Source organism: Amphimedon queenslandica, unplaced genomic scaffold, assembly GCF_000090795.2.
Source record: "Amphimedon queenslandica unplaced genomic scaffold, v1.1 AMPQUscaffold_12665, whole genome shotgun sequence".
Lineage (NCBI taxonomy): Eukaryota > Metazoa > Porifera > Demospongiae > Haplosclerida > Niphatidae > Amphimedon > Amphimedon queenslandica.
In genome coordinates, this window is record NW_003547099.1 from 12,182 (window position 1) to 25,337 (window position 13,156).

At 33.3% G+C, this 13,156-nt stretch overlaps 2 protein-coding genes and 2 long non-coding RNA genes across 6 annotated transcripts in view; 1 reads left to right on the forward strand and 3 right to left on the reverse strand.

Annotated features, from left to right (window-relative positions):
• Nucleotides 1-1,503: 1,503 nt before the first annotated feature.
• Nucleotides 1,504-2,169, reverse strand: LOC109587171 (uncharacterized). Its single transcript, XR_002187428.1, has 4 exons — nt 2,111-2,169; nt 1,951-2,037; nt 1,851-1,853; nt 1,504-1,787 (listed from the first exon to the last, which is right to left on the reverse strand). It is a non-coding gene; the product is annotated as an uncharacterized LOC109587171 (long non-coding RNA).
• A 279-nt stretch (nt 2,170-2,448) lies between these two features.
• On the reverse strand, nt 2,449-2,842 carry LOC109587172 (uncharacterized). The gene is made up of 3 exons (XR_002187429.1): nt 2,722-2,842; nt 2,621-2,623; nt 2,449-2,533 (listed from the first exon to the last, which is right to left on the reverse strand). It is a non-coding gene; the product is annotated as an uncharacterized LOC109587172 (long non-coding RNA).
• Nucleotides 2,843-2,863: 21 nt separating this feature from the next.
• Nucleotides 2,864-11,890, forward strand: LOC100639960 (DNA-directed RNA polymerase I subunit RPA49-like). Of its 3 annotated transcripts, XM_020003407.1 has the most exons (10): nt 3,118-3,204; nt 3,248-3,298; nt 3,344-3,431; nt 3,585-3,670; nt 4,488-4,721; nt 5,485-5,580; nt 6,084-6,183; nt 6,320-6,456; nt 11,074-11,302; nt 11,665-11,890. In XM_020003407.1, exons 4-10 carry the CDS (start codon nt 3,589-3,591, stop codon nt 11,801-11,803), a joined length of 1,017 nt encoding a protein of 338 aa, XP_019858966.1. In that variant the 5' UTR covers nt 3,118-3,204; nt 3,248-3,298; nt 3,344-3,431; nt 3,585-3,588; the 3' UTR covers nt 11,804-11,890. The 3 variants fall into 3 exon arrangements, with proteins under 3 accessions (XP_003390295.2, XP_019858966.1, XP_019858967.1); XM_003390247.3 differs by lacking the exons at nt 3,248-3,298; nt 3,344-3,431 and adding an exon at nt 2,864-2,959 and having other exon boundaries at nt 3,033-3,204; XM_020003408.1 differs by lacking the exon at nt 3,344-3,431.
• A 300-nt stretch (nt 11,891-12,190) lies between these two features.
• The window catches only part of LOC100640088 (cilia- and flagella-associated protein 44-like), a 5,983-nt gene continuing 5,017 nt past the window's right edge, over nt 12,191-13,156 (reverse strand). The window contains exon 8 of the mRNA XM_020003405.1: nt 12,191-12,354. Within this exon, the coding sequence (XP_019858964.1) occupies nt 12,191-12,354 (164 nt within the window). The remainder of the gene's footprint in view (nt 12,355-13,156) is intronic.

Consider the following 13,156-nt stretch of genomic DNA (forward strand, 5'->3'; position numbering starts at 1 on the left):
TAATAAAAATAATAGTTCAAGTATCATTGATTGGTAGAGAAAGACAGAATAATTTATAAATGCAACCAATAATACACATTATGACTTACTGCCTATTGTGTAATAAAAATAACAGTTCAAGTATCATTGATTGGTAGAGAAAGACAGATTAAATTATAAAATGTAACCAATAATACACATTATGACTTACTCCCTATTGTGTAATAAAAATAATAGTTCAAGTATCATTGATTGGTAGAGAAAGACAGAATAATTTATAAATGCAACCAATAATACACATTTTGACTTACTAGCTATTGTGTAATAAAAATAATAGTTCAAGTATCGTTGATTGGTAGAGAAAGACAGAATAATTTATAAATGCAACCAATAATACACATTATGACTTACCTCCTGTTGGGTAATAAAAATAATAGTTTAAGTATCATTGATTGGTAGAGAAAGACAGATTAAATTATAAAATGTAACCAATAATACACATTATGACTTACTCCCTATTGTGTAATAAAAATAATAGTTCAAGTATCATTGATTGGTAGAGAAAGACAGAATAATTTATAAATGCAACCAATAATACACATTTTGACTTACTAGCTATTGTGTAATAAAAATAATAGTTCAAGTATCGTTGATTGGTAGAGAAAGACAGAATAATTTATAAATGCAACCAATAATACACATTATGACTTACCTCCTGTTGGGTAATAAAAATAATAGTTTAAGTATCATTGATTTGTAGAGAAAGACAGAATAATTTATAAAATGTAACCAATAATACACATTATGACTTACTGTCTATTGTGTAATAAAAATAATAGTTCAAGTATTGTTGATTGGTAGAGAAAGACAGAATAATTTATAAATGCGACCAATAATACACATTTTGACTTACTGTCTATTGTGTAATAAAAATAATAGTTCAAGTATCGTTGATTGGTAGAGAAAGACAGAATAATTTATAAATGCAACCAATAATACACATTATGACTTACTGGCTATTGTGTAATAAAAATAACAGTTCAAGTATCATTGATTGGTAGAGAAAGACAGAATAATTTATAAATGCAACCAATAATACACATTATGACTTACTCCCTATTGTGTAATAAAAATAATAGTTCAAGTATCATTGATTGGTAGAGAAAGACAGAATAATTTATAAATGCAACCAATAATACACATTATGACTTACTGGCTATTGTGTAATAAAAATAACAGTTCAAGTATCATTGATTGGTAGAGAAAGACAGATTAAATTATAAAATGTAACCAATAATACACATTATGACTTACTCCCTATTGTGTAATAAAAATAATAGTTCAAGTATCATTGATTGGTAGAGAAAGACAGAATAATTTATAAATGCAACCAATAATACACATTATGACTTACTGGCTATTGTGTAATAAAAATAACAGTTCAAGTATCATTGATTTGTAGAGAAAGACAGAATAATTTATAAATGCAACCAATAATAATACACAATATGACTTACTCTCTGTTGTGTCATAGTTTAAATATCATTAATTGGATCATAAAGAAACACAAATTAAAGGTATAAGAACCATTATACTCTATTAAAACAATAATACATGACTTACTCTCTGTAGTGTGACAAAAACACCAGTTCCGTTGGTATTGAGAAAAAGAGATTAAACAATAAATATGCATAGTAATTAAGACTTACAAACTATTGTGTTTTAAAAAGTTCAAAATTAATCAATTTAGCAAAAAATAGAAAAAGATATATTTTTAAAATCCAATAATTCACATTATGGCTTACAATCTATGGTATGATAAAAAGAAGAAGATAAGATAAAAAATAAGTATAATAATTATAATGACTCACTATCTATTGTGTAGTAAATCATATTGTTGATTACATCAGAGAGAAAAATAAATAAAAATATAAAAGTTAACATTATTTTCATTTTGACATATTGACTCACTTTCTATTTTGCAGCAAGTGTAATAATTGTTAGTTGGTTCCAAATAAAAGATAACTAAAGCACATTTTTGACATTTTCACTTACTGCCTATTATGATGTAAATTAAATCATTGAGAAAAACAGTTAAATAAAAACAAAATAATAAACACATTTAACTTACAATCTGACAGTTGAAGCAGAGAGAAAAAAATAAAGGTAAGTGTATATAATATCCATAAATTTGGACTTACAAACTAGGGATAATGGTTGTTGATCAAATCAAAAAGAAAGATAAATATTTTGCATGATACACAATAAATGACTTACTCTCTAAAAATACACATAACCAAGAAAAAAATACAAATAATTGTATAAACAAAAATCATGACATTTTGACTTACTCGCTATTTCAAAAAATTGATGAAGAAAGAGTTAAAATTTAAACAAGAGAAAAAAATTTAAGAGAAAAGAAAATTTTATAATTTAATGTAAGTAGTGCACATTATAACTTACAAACTTTTGTTGAATTATTGTCAATTTATAGAGCATATGAGAGGAAGCAAGATTTAAAATAAATTTTAGTGAAATAATATTGACTTACAAACTGTTGCATGATATAAATGACAGTTCAAATTATCATAGAAGACAGATTAAAATACATAAATTTAGTCAATAAGTAAAAATGACTTACTCCCTATGATTCAAGACGTTGGATCAGAGAAATTTAAAATGGACATGATGTATTAAAGAATTGGCTCATGTATAACACATGTCTAAAAGTTATGGCTGTACCTCACGTTGCATTCCAGCCATTACCAGAAAAAAACTTCAACTTTTCAGCCAAATGACCTAAAAGAAATGAGAAGGGGCGAGTTTGGTTACTGGCTCAACGCCCACTTTACTATTCTCTTGTCACACGTCACGTTACGTGTCATCACGTGTTAATAATTATCGAATTTGATGGAGGTAACTCGAGAGGTCACTCATGTCACTATTAAAGAGGCAGATAAGGGAGAGCCCATTTCTTTATGTAAGCCTTGTTTTTGTATGTTTGTTTTTTATTGATAGTGCATGTATTATTTTCTATCCTTCTGTCTTTATAGTATCATTCTCTAATGGTCGACTTGATTCCTGTTCAGATGTCAAAGCAAAGCATTCCCTTTACCAAGAGAAAGGTATGAAGAGGAGGACACTGGTTACAAAGACGGACCACATGACATACATTGGTACCAATTACGAGACTGAGGGAACCATGAACACCTTCCCTTTTAGAAAGTGAGAGATGATATCATTTATAATCTTGCCACACCCCTTTCAGCAAATGATATGACAAGACTATTTAATTAAAGACCTTTCCACACTGGCAAAAGTAATGCACATTGATTTGTATTAATTGTATTCACACTACATGTAGGGTGGTTTCTAATTAATGCACACCACTCTCATTTCACCTCCAGTGGTGGATTGTATCAACAAAGTGCATCAAAAAGCTTCAAAACTGTGTTAGTGTGAAAAGACCTTTAGTGTTTCTATGTGTAATTAGTAGCCGCGCTTAGATTTTACCAGCTTTTAATTAACTATATTAATAATCTTTTTAAATTAAGACTCTGTGAGTTACAAACTGATATAATTTAGTATTTAATGCTTACATGTAGGTATATGGTTGGTGTTCTTGATAAAGAGACTGGTACTATGGAGTTACATAATACTGATATATTTCATATGACACCTTATATCAAAGGTATGGTAGACTCTGTAGCCAGCCATCAGTAGAATACATATATCTATTAATGTTTGTATATTCTATACAGGCCCATGTTTTTTTCCAAAAAATGGCTCTGAAATCACCCCCAATTTTTATTATGTTTTCTGATACATATTGAGTCCTTATGCTACATAACAAGTTTGAGCTGATTCAGACTTCAACTTTTTGAGTTACTGCCGTTTAAAAAATATGAGCCAATTTCTGAAAAATGCCCAAGGCTATAGCCCATGGTTTTTTCCAAAAAATGGCTCTGAAATTACCCCTAATTTTTATTATGTTTTTTTGATACATATTGATGTCCTTTTGCTACATAGCAAGTTTGAGCTGATTCTGACTTCAACTTTTCAAGTTACTGCCATTTTAAAAAAATGAGCCAATTTCTGAAAAATGCCCAAGGCTATAGCCCATGGTTTTTTCCAAAAAATGGCTCTGAAATTACCCCTAATTTTTATTATGTTTTTTTGATACATATTGATGTCCTTTTGCTACATAGCAAGTTTGAGCTGATTCTGACTTCAACTTTTCAAGTTACTGCCATTTTAAAAAAATGAGCCAATTTCTGAAAAATGCCCAAGGCTATATTTTTTCAAAAAATGGCTTTAAAATGACCCCCAATTTTTATTACATCTTTTGATACATATTGATGTCCTTATGCTATGTAGAAGTTCAAGGCCATGCCAAGTAACAAATTATTTTGAGTGATGGCCTCCTGCCCATGAATTTGTACATGTACATGGATAACAGGCAAGCAATGGTATTGATACATGACTCTTTATGTGCTTGATCTCTACAGGTAAAACTGATACTCCAGTGACTGATCCTAATCCCTCCAAGCGTAAGGCCATATCCAAGGAAGAGTATTCTGAGGGTCTTGAGAAAGTGATGATGTCATTCGGTAGCTCTCGGGCAAAGAAAGCGTGGTCAGCAGCTAAGAGGAACCATATAGACTCACTGAGACTGGAGGAGACACTAGCACCTGCTGTGAGTCATATTGAGACTGAAATGGATAAGACTATGAACGAACTAGGTATGGTAGGAATTAAGTTGTACCTACTATTATAGGAGGATTGTATTAATTTATTGTTAACAAGAACTATTTGGAAAATTAAATTTAGTTGAACTTCATGTCTGAATCATTATTTGCAAACATCTACATGTACCGTATAGCGGTTTTTTTTCGAGGATAATAAATTTTGCAAATGACCTGTATCTGGAAATTTGCGGAATTAATTTTCGCGAATTTCCACTAATCTGCCATCTTGTACCGTATTAAATTGATTTTCAAGGAATTTAATTTCGCGAATCATAAAAAAATCTGCGAAATTCGCGAAATTTATTATCCTCAAAAATTTCCCACTATACATGTGTACGGTACTATGGTCCATATCACAAAATTAATGTCCCCGTCATTATAGCCAGAGCACATAATGTGTAAACGGTAGATATTATTTTTAGTGAATTATTAACTTATCAAGAAGACCAATGTGTACATGTACATCAGTACAGTATGTACCTTAAGGTTACTTTTAAATACGGGTACTATTAATTGCGAATTTTGCATTTGGGTTAAAATTGCAATTATTAATACGCGCAATTATTAATAATGACATCATGATGCCATATAACTATTAGTAATAATTACTTAATCGCAATTTTTAATACCAGCAAAATCTCCTCATGCTAAAATCGCAAAATTTAGTACCTGCAATTAAAAGTCACTCTAAAGTAGCTCCTTTAATTACTCCATTACTATTTATTTCATTTCTGTGTATTATTGTATTCAATGTTAGATGATGTTCCTGAGCAGACAGTACAGACTAATCCTTACCTGCCAGTGTGTAATACTGATGCTGCAACTCCTGATGAAGTATATCTACTTAATGACTGTGAGTTAGTGCTTTTGATCAATGCATTACAGTATTGTATAGTGGGTTTGTTTTGAGGATAACAAATTTCGCAGATTTTTGAAGATTTGCAAAATTAAATTCCTTGAAAATCAATTTAATATGGTACAAGATGGCAGAAAAGTGGCAATTCGCCAAAATTAATTCGGTGAACTTCCGGATACAGGCCATTCGCGAAAATTATTATCCTCAAAATAAACTCGCTATAAGGTATTTTGTGCTTTTATGTTATTATTATTGCATGTTTGTTGTTTTATTTTTGTTCCTTTTTATTTGTGGGGGTTGGACCCACTTAGAAAAATTACATTAAAACTTGTTGTATTATAAAAGAAAACAATTTTTTGTTATAATAATAATAAACAGAGCTCAGTTAGTTCACCCACTCATCTCTCTCCCTCACTCTATACCTAATTCACTTCTACCTATCACTTAACATTATTTTCTCTCTATCTCTCTCTCACTCACTCTCTCCTTCTCTCTATTAGTGATTAGTACAGAAGAGATGAAGCTATTGAAATCAACTGCTACATCACTGATTGAAGGGAAGACAACACTTTCTGGCACTTTAGTTAAAGAAGAGGAAAGGTATGCATGAAACAGAACATTGTACGCAATTAGCTTTTATGCATTTATGTACCACGAACCACTGTTGTACATGTAATTATAGATTGTAGTATTATCATTATTTCTTTACATCACAAATTTTTTCTTTACAACTTAGGTCTCAGTTTCTTCTCACTAATTTTTCTATGGCCAGTTCTAGTACTGTCAGACCTGTTGAGCTGGTGTCCATGCTATTCTATTGTGACTATCTCATTACTCTGTATAAATCTTCACCTAAGACTGTCCAGCGATTTGGTAAGCATCAGACATGTGTCATTAACATAATACCATTACTGATGGGTAAGTAAGAGTAGAACTACAAATCTACAATACAGTACATGGCATTTGGAACAACTTTAGAACTTAACTAACCCAATCTAATGGTATAGGCACCCACAATTCTACATCCAAGCATAATTGTACATTATTTTGTTTATTTCTAAAGCCATTAAATTAAATGGATCCAATTTGTTTGCTTAGCCAATTTTTGTTTTATCAGGTCCCCCACTGTTTATTGGTGTGGGCTCATGTGTGTATTAATATATATACATGTAATTGAATGCTTAATGGATGTTATTTCCCTATTCCATCATGCATGACTCTGCCTTAGTACTAATAGTGCATATACTAAGTGTATTTTAATAAACATCAGGAGAGTGGCCATTAAGACAAAAGCACAGTACTGTTGAGGACTGCCAGTAAACTAAAGGATCAATGGATAGGTTCATCAATGACGTGTATTATCGATCACCTCCTGATCAACCACGTGGACCACATCAAGACGCTAATGGATATGAACTGGTAGATCTCAGCATAAAGACAAATGTACAATCAATAAAAACAAAGCCAAAGGATAAGCGTGCAAAAAGAGATGCACGTGCTTCAAAGAAGCCAGCATGGAGCAAGCCAGTCATTGTCCTCACTATACTATTGAGTTTAATGCTAGCACTACTGGTCATTATGCTTTGCATGATAATAGCTGTGATAGCAGTGATACCTGCCAAAGATGATTTATCTGCTCCTGATTTGTCTTGTAATTGCACTGAATTGATTGATGACCTTATTTATCAAGAGAGCTTTCCTAATTTTACACAATGGGCTGATGATGTGGTGCATAGTGTTAGAGAGAGCTTCCCTAACTTTACACTATGGTCTGATCACGTGGTGTATAATGTTAAAGATAGCCTTATGCAACAGACTAATGATGTAGTGCATAGAGTGAATACTAATGTTACCTTGAGTATTCCTAAATTTACTGAGATTGATTCACAGATCCTGCAAACTGCCCGTACATCAGCCCAAGATCTTGCTAGCATTACCAGCACACTTGTTACTGTTACCAGTACTCTTACTACTGTTACCGATACTCTTGCTAGTCTACAAGATACCAGTACCTCTACTGCTGGAGTGGTTGATGATATATTGGCAAGAACAAGAGAAACATTGACAGTACTAGCTAATCTATTTCCCGTATCTTGCAAGCAAATTTTGACCCAGTTCCCTAGCAGTCCATCAGATTATTATACTTTAGCTTCAAATAATGGATCGACTTATTCTGCATATTGTAATATGGAGGAGCTGTGTGGTTCAGGAGAAGGATGGACAAGACTAGCCTATCTGGATATGAGTGACTCTACAGTGAACTGTCCTTCTGGGTTTAGACTGTACTATTCAGGAGGAGTTAGAGCTTGTGGTAGACCAACAACAAATGGTGGTAGCTGTGCTTCAGTTCAGTTTTCATCTAATGGTATTAGGTATTCTCAGATATGTGGTAGAGTTACTGGATATAAGTATAATTCACCCGATGCTGTGATATATGGTTATAGTAATATTAACAGTACTTATGTTGATGGTGTTAGTATCACTCGTGGATCTTTACGTAATCATGTCTGGACACTAATTGCTTCATGGCAAGAAAACTACTGTCCTTGTTCAACTTCTAGTAGCTATTCAGTGCCATCTTTTGTTGGGAGTCACTATTTCTGTGAATTCGCGAGTAGTTCTGGTTACTCAAATCAGATTGACATATCATATCCACTCTGGGATGGCCAAGGTTGTAGTTATAATGACAGAGCTTGTTGTTCAGCTCCTGGTATCCCATGGTTTCACAGAGACTATGGTAACACTACCAGCACTGATTATATTGAGCTGAGGGTGTGTGGTGATCAAGGAACTAGTAATGAAGATGTTCCTGTTGGATACTATGAGATTTATGTTAAGTGAACAGTGTGCTTGCAATAATAAATTTGTCACTTTAATGTCAGATTCTTTAAAGTTCATTTTAGCTTTTATTGTGCTATAGAAGTTGCTACATTTTTTGTATTGCTAAACTATAATTAGTTGTTTTTACTAATTGTAATAGAAATGCATGAGAGTATTTCCAATGGTGGTAAATTAATACCACATAACTTGGATAAGCATGTAGTCAAATAAATAATCATGTTTGAATTCCCCCACTAGAAACCAGTACAGGGATTTAGTCAAAATGGTAAAGAGAAAATTATTTATTTTACAACATGCTTTCATCCTTATTAATTATACATGCTTGTGTACACAAGTGTTTTGTCTCTTAATGCTGTACATATAAAGCCATTATTGAAGTTGTTTGCTTGGCCATTTTTTTGTTTTATCAGCTCCCCCACTGTTTGTTTTGTGTGGGTTGCAGTCTAGTTTTCACATAGTCATACATTGTATGTATTGTGATTCTTCATGGACGTGCCTCATTCATTACCATGTCATTCACATGCATTATACATTATAATATAAAGGTAACTTTTTAAAAGCATTAGCAAACAACAACAGAAAGTTAAAAACACATCGTGTTTTGTTAAGGACTACTAGTAGACTAAAGGATCAATGGATAAGTTTATCAATGAAGTGTATTATCGATCACCTCCTGGTCAACCACGTGGACCAACTCAAGATATCCATGGATATGAACTGGTGGATCTCGACTTAAAGAGAAATGTACAACCATTAAAGGCAGCAGAAACAACAACAAAGGATGAGTGGACACCACAGGTTAAGTATACAGGAAAGGATAAGCGTACTTTCAAGAAACCAGAATGGCCAGTCGTTGTCCTGATTGTACTTTTAAGTTTAATGCTAGCACTACTGGTTATTATGCTTTGCTTGATAATAGCTGTGATAGCTGTGATACCAGCCAAAGATGACTCACCTGGTCCTGATTTGTCTTGTAACTGCACTGAATTGATAGATAGCCTTATCTATCAAGAGAGCTTCCCTAATTTCACAAAATGGGCCAATGATGTGTCACACAAAGTAAATACAGATGTTAGAGAGAGCTTACCTAATTTTACGCAGTGGTCTAATGATGTGGTGCATAATATCAGAGAGACCTTTCCTAATTTTACACACTGGGCTCATGATGTGGTACACAAAGTTAACACTAATGTTACCAAGACCTTTCCACAATGGGCTGACAATGTGGTGCATAATGTTAGAGAGAGCTTCCCTAACTTTACGCAACAGACTAATGATGTAGTGCATAGAGTGAATACCAATGTTACCTTGAGTATTCCTAAATTTACTGAGATTGATTCACAGATCCTGCAAACTGCCCGTACATCAGCCCAAGATCTTGCTAGCATTACCAGCACACTTGTTACTGTTACCAGTACTCTTACTACTGTTACCGATACTCTTGCTAGTCTACAAGATACCAGTACCTCTACTGCTGGAGTGGTTGATGATATACTGGCAACAACAAGAGAAACGTTGACATTACTAGCTAATTTGTTTCCCATATCTTGCAAGCAAATCTTTACCCAGTTCCCTAGCAGTCCATCAGATTATTATACTTTAGCTTCAAATAATGGATCGACTTATTCTGCATACTGTAATATGGAGGAGCTGTGTGGTTCAGGAGAAGGATGGACAAGACTAGCCTATCTGGATATGAGTGACTCTACAGTGAACTGTCCTTCTGGGTTTAGACTGTACCATTCAGGAGGAGTTAGAGCTTGTGGTAGACCAGCAACAAATGGTGGTAGCTGTGCTTCAGTTCAGTTTCCATCTAATGGTATTAGGTATTCTCAGATATGTGGTAGAGTTACTGGATATAAGTATAATTCACCTGATGCTGTGATTAATAGTAATATTAATGGTGCTTATGTTGATGGTGTTAGTATCACTCGTGGATCTTTACGTAATCATGTCTGGACGCTAATTGCTTCACGGCAAAACAACCTCTGTCCTTGTTCAATTTATAATAGCCATTCAGTGCCGTACTTTGTTGGAAGTCACTATTTCTGTGAATCAAGTAATTCTGGTAACTCAAATCAGATTGAAATATCAAATCCATTTTGGGATGGCCAAGGTTGTAATTATTATGTCAGTCCTTGTTGCAATGTTCCTGGTATCCCATGGTTTCACAGAGACTATGGTAACACTACCAGTACTGATTATATTGAGCTGAGGGTGTGTGGAGATGAGGGAACTAGTAATGAAGATGTTCCTGTTGGATACTATGAGATATATGTTAAGTGAACAGTGTGCTTGCAATAATAAATTTGTCACTTTGTTGTCAGTGTTTCTAACTTAATTTTAGCTTTTTATTGTGCTATAGAATTCTTTTGTATTGCTAAACTATTATTAGTTGTTTTTATTGTAAAATAAACATAATTGATCTCTTGTAATAGCAAATGCAAGTGCACATTCAGCCTAATTATTGTTTTGACCTTGATAAAAGGTGATTTACAAAATGTATGTGTGTTGCTTGGTTCATTCAGTACTAAAAAAATTTATTGTGGTGTATGCATTAAACCAAACTAATGCAATATGAAGAGGTTAACAGATATTTCTACTGTTCCACACATTGCTCATTCCTTTACTTGCTTTTGATCCTCTTAGGTCTACAGAAGTGTTCCAGTATACCTCATTTCATGCACTCATCTTTACTGGATAAGTTCACTGAAGGAGGAGGAGGAGGGAGGGCAGGAGCTAAAGGGGCTCAAGGCTCCTTCAGTAGTAAAATGAAAGATAAAGTGATGTCATATCTATTTGCTATTGCTCTAAGATTCTCTGGGTATACTCTCAATTCATCAGTGCTTCAGAAAGACCTTCAGATATCATCAAACAAGTCAGTTATGGTAATTTATTGTATCAATTTGTGTGAAGGAGGATTTTAAAACTTTTATTGTGTTGAATGCATTCTTAACTATTACCATATACCATGAAATTTATACGACAAATTTCTTTTGCGACTCCTGCATTTCTAAGATTTTATAAAATAAATTTTCACGAACAGCTTGCAAACTGCTCCACGTGGCAATGGAGCTGCAGAATTTTGCAATTTTAATTTTTGCCACGGAAAAAAAATTGCAAAATTTGCAAAAAAATTTTGTTGCATAAATTTCATGGTATGCGGTATATGCGCTTGTAAAAATATTGAATTGATTTTAGTCATTATTATTATTTTTTTCTCTTAATTTCCTCTCACAGAGTGATGAGCATGTTCCGTGTATTAGGTTGCAGTGTGTCATTAGATAAATCTGTCAGTTCAGGACTCAAGCAGTACAATATTACACTGAAGGTCCCTCCTGTATTCCCTACTAGCAATCGCAAGAAGAGAAAGCTATAACTGTTGGCCATGCACTTTTAATTGTGTAAAAATTTAATTTATTACTATTACTGATTGAATGATAACGATTTTAAAATCAGATAAACCATAACTTAAACTTAAAGTTCAGCCCTAGTTTGGTTATCCTCTGCTTATGATCAAGAAGTATTGAATACAGATCTAGTTTAGTGCATAAATACTAGAAATGGTCCGTTTCTAGTATCTATGGGGACAAAATAGTTATACTGTATGAGGATGTGGTCACAATGAACAAATTAAGAGGATACCTTGCATTTAAAATAAGTTCAAAATAAAGGACAATTTTACAGTGCATGTAATGCCTCTCTGTGTATTATAATAATGGGTGTATAACCATGTACATGGATATACATGTAGTAGTTCTTAAGTCTATAATGATCCAGCTAGCATGTTTGGTGGTTGAGCTGGTGGTAGGATGTGACCTCCTTTAAGTGATAATACTCTTATTTCTTCTCTCAGTGCCTCTATCTCACGACTCTGAATGCTAACAATATCAACAAGCTTTGCTTTCTCTTCTGGCTCAAACAGACTCCCTCCAGAGATATCATCACCCTATAAAAATTATATTCATGTAATAGCAGAATTTGAATTGTCAGTATGTACATGTACATGTATATGTACAATACTGTACATGTACATAACACAATTTCAAGTTATTTTTTATACCATAGCTTTATATCTGATGTGCTTTATATCTGATTTAATTTTCTGTATTATATAGGCGGTAGCCTATATGTAGGATTGAGGTTGATTTTTCAAGATGGCGTCCGTTTTTATGATTTTCAAACACTTATATCTCTTTTATCTTACGTTGTACAGCCTTATAAATGGCTTAGATGAGCTCTCCTTCACTGAGCGATTCTCCTGGTACCTTTAAAGTGAACTGTAATGTAGCGGGAGCATTTCTGCAAAACAGGCCCAAATTTAAATTTCTACAAAATTCTTCAGACTTTTTCTTCTTCTTCTTCTTTCATCTTTCTTCTATACACCGGATAATCTCTTAAACTAGAGAACAGCTCAAGTTGCCTTTTACATCACTCCTCTGGGCTTGGGTCAAGGACCACAAAGGTAGTTTCAAAAAGAAGCGAGGACAGAGAACAAAATGGAAGACAAAATCCAGCTGTAGCCACCGCGTGGGTTTGTGGTTTGACGCCATTTTAATTTATGCGCACGTGATTAGCATGAATATAATTAACCTAACCACAGAATCATAACAGAATGTAATTTCTTGATTTAAGAAAAAAGAATGGAAACAAGTAAATAAAAAACATTAAAAATGGGAAAATAGTAGGATTGAATGGGAAAAAAGTAAGGAAACAAGAAGGTACTGCAAAC

Excerpts from the sequence above, each read along its gene's own strand:
- LOC100639960 (XM_003390247.3), top strand. The coding sequence starts at position 2,890 with ATGGAGGTAACTCGAGAGGTCACTCATGTCACTATTAAAGAGGCAGAT. Across the intron at positions 6,184-6,319 it reads TTAGTTAAAGAAGAGGAAAG|GTCTCAGTTTCTTCTCACTA; the intron begins GTATGCATGAAA and ends TTTACAACTTAG. Across the intron at positions 11,303-11,664 it reads CTTCAGATATCATCAAACAA|AGTGATGAGCATGTTCCGTG; the intron begins GTCAGTTATGGT and ends TTCCTCTCACAG.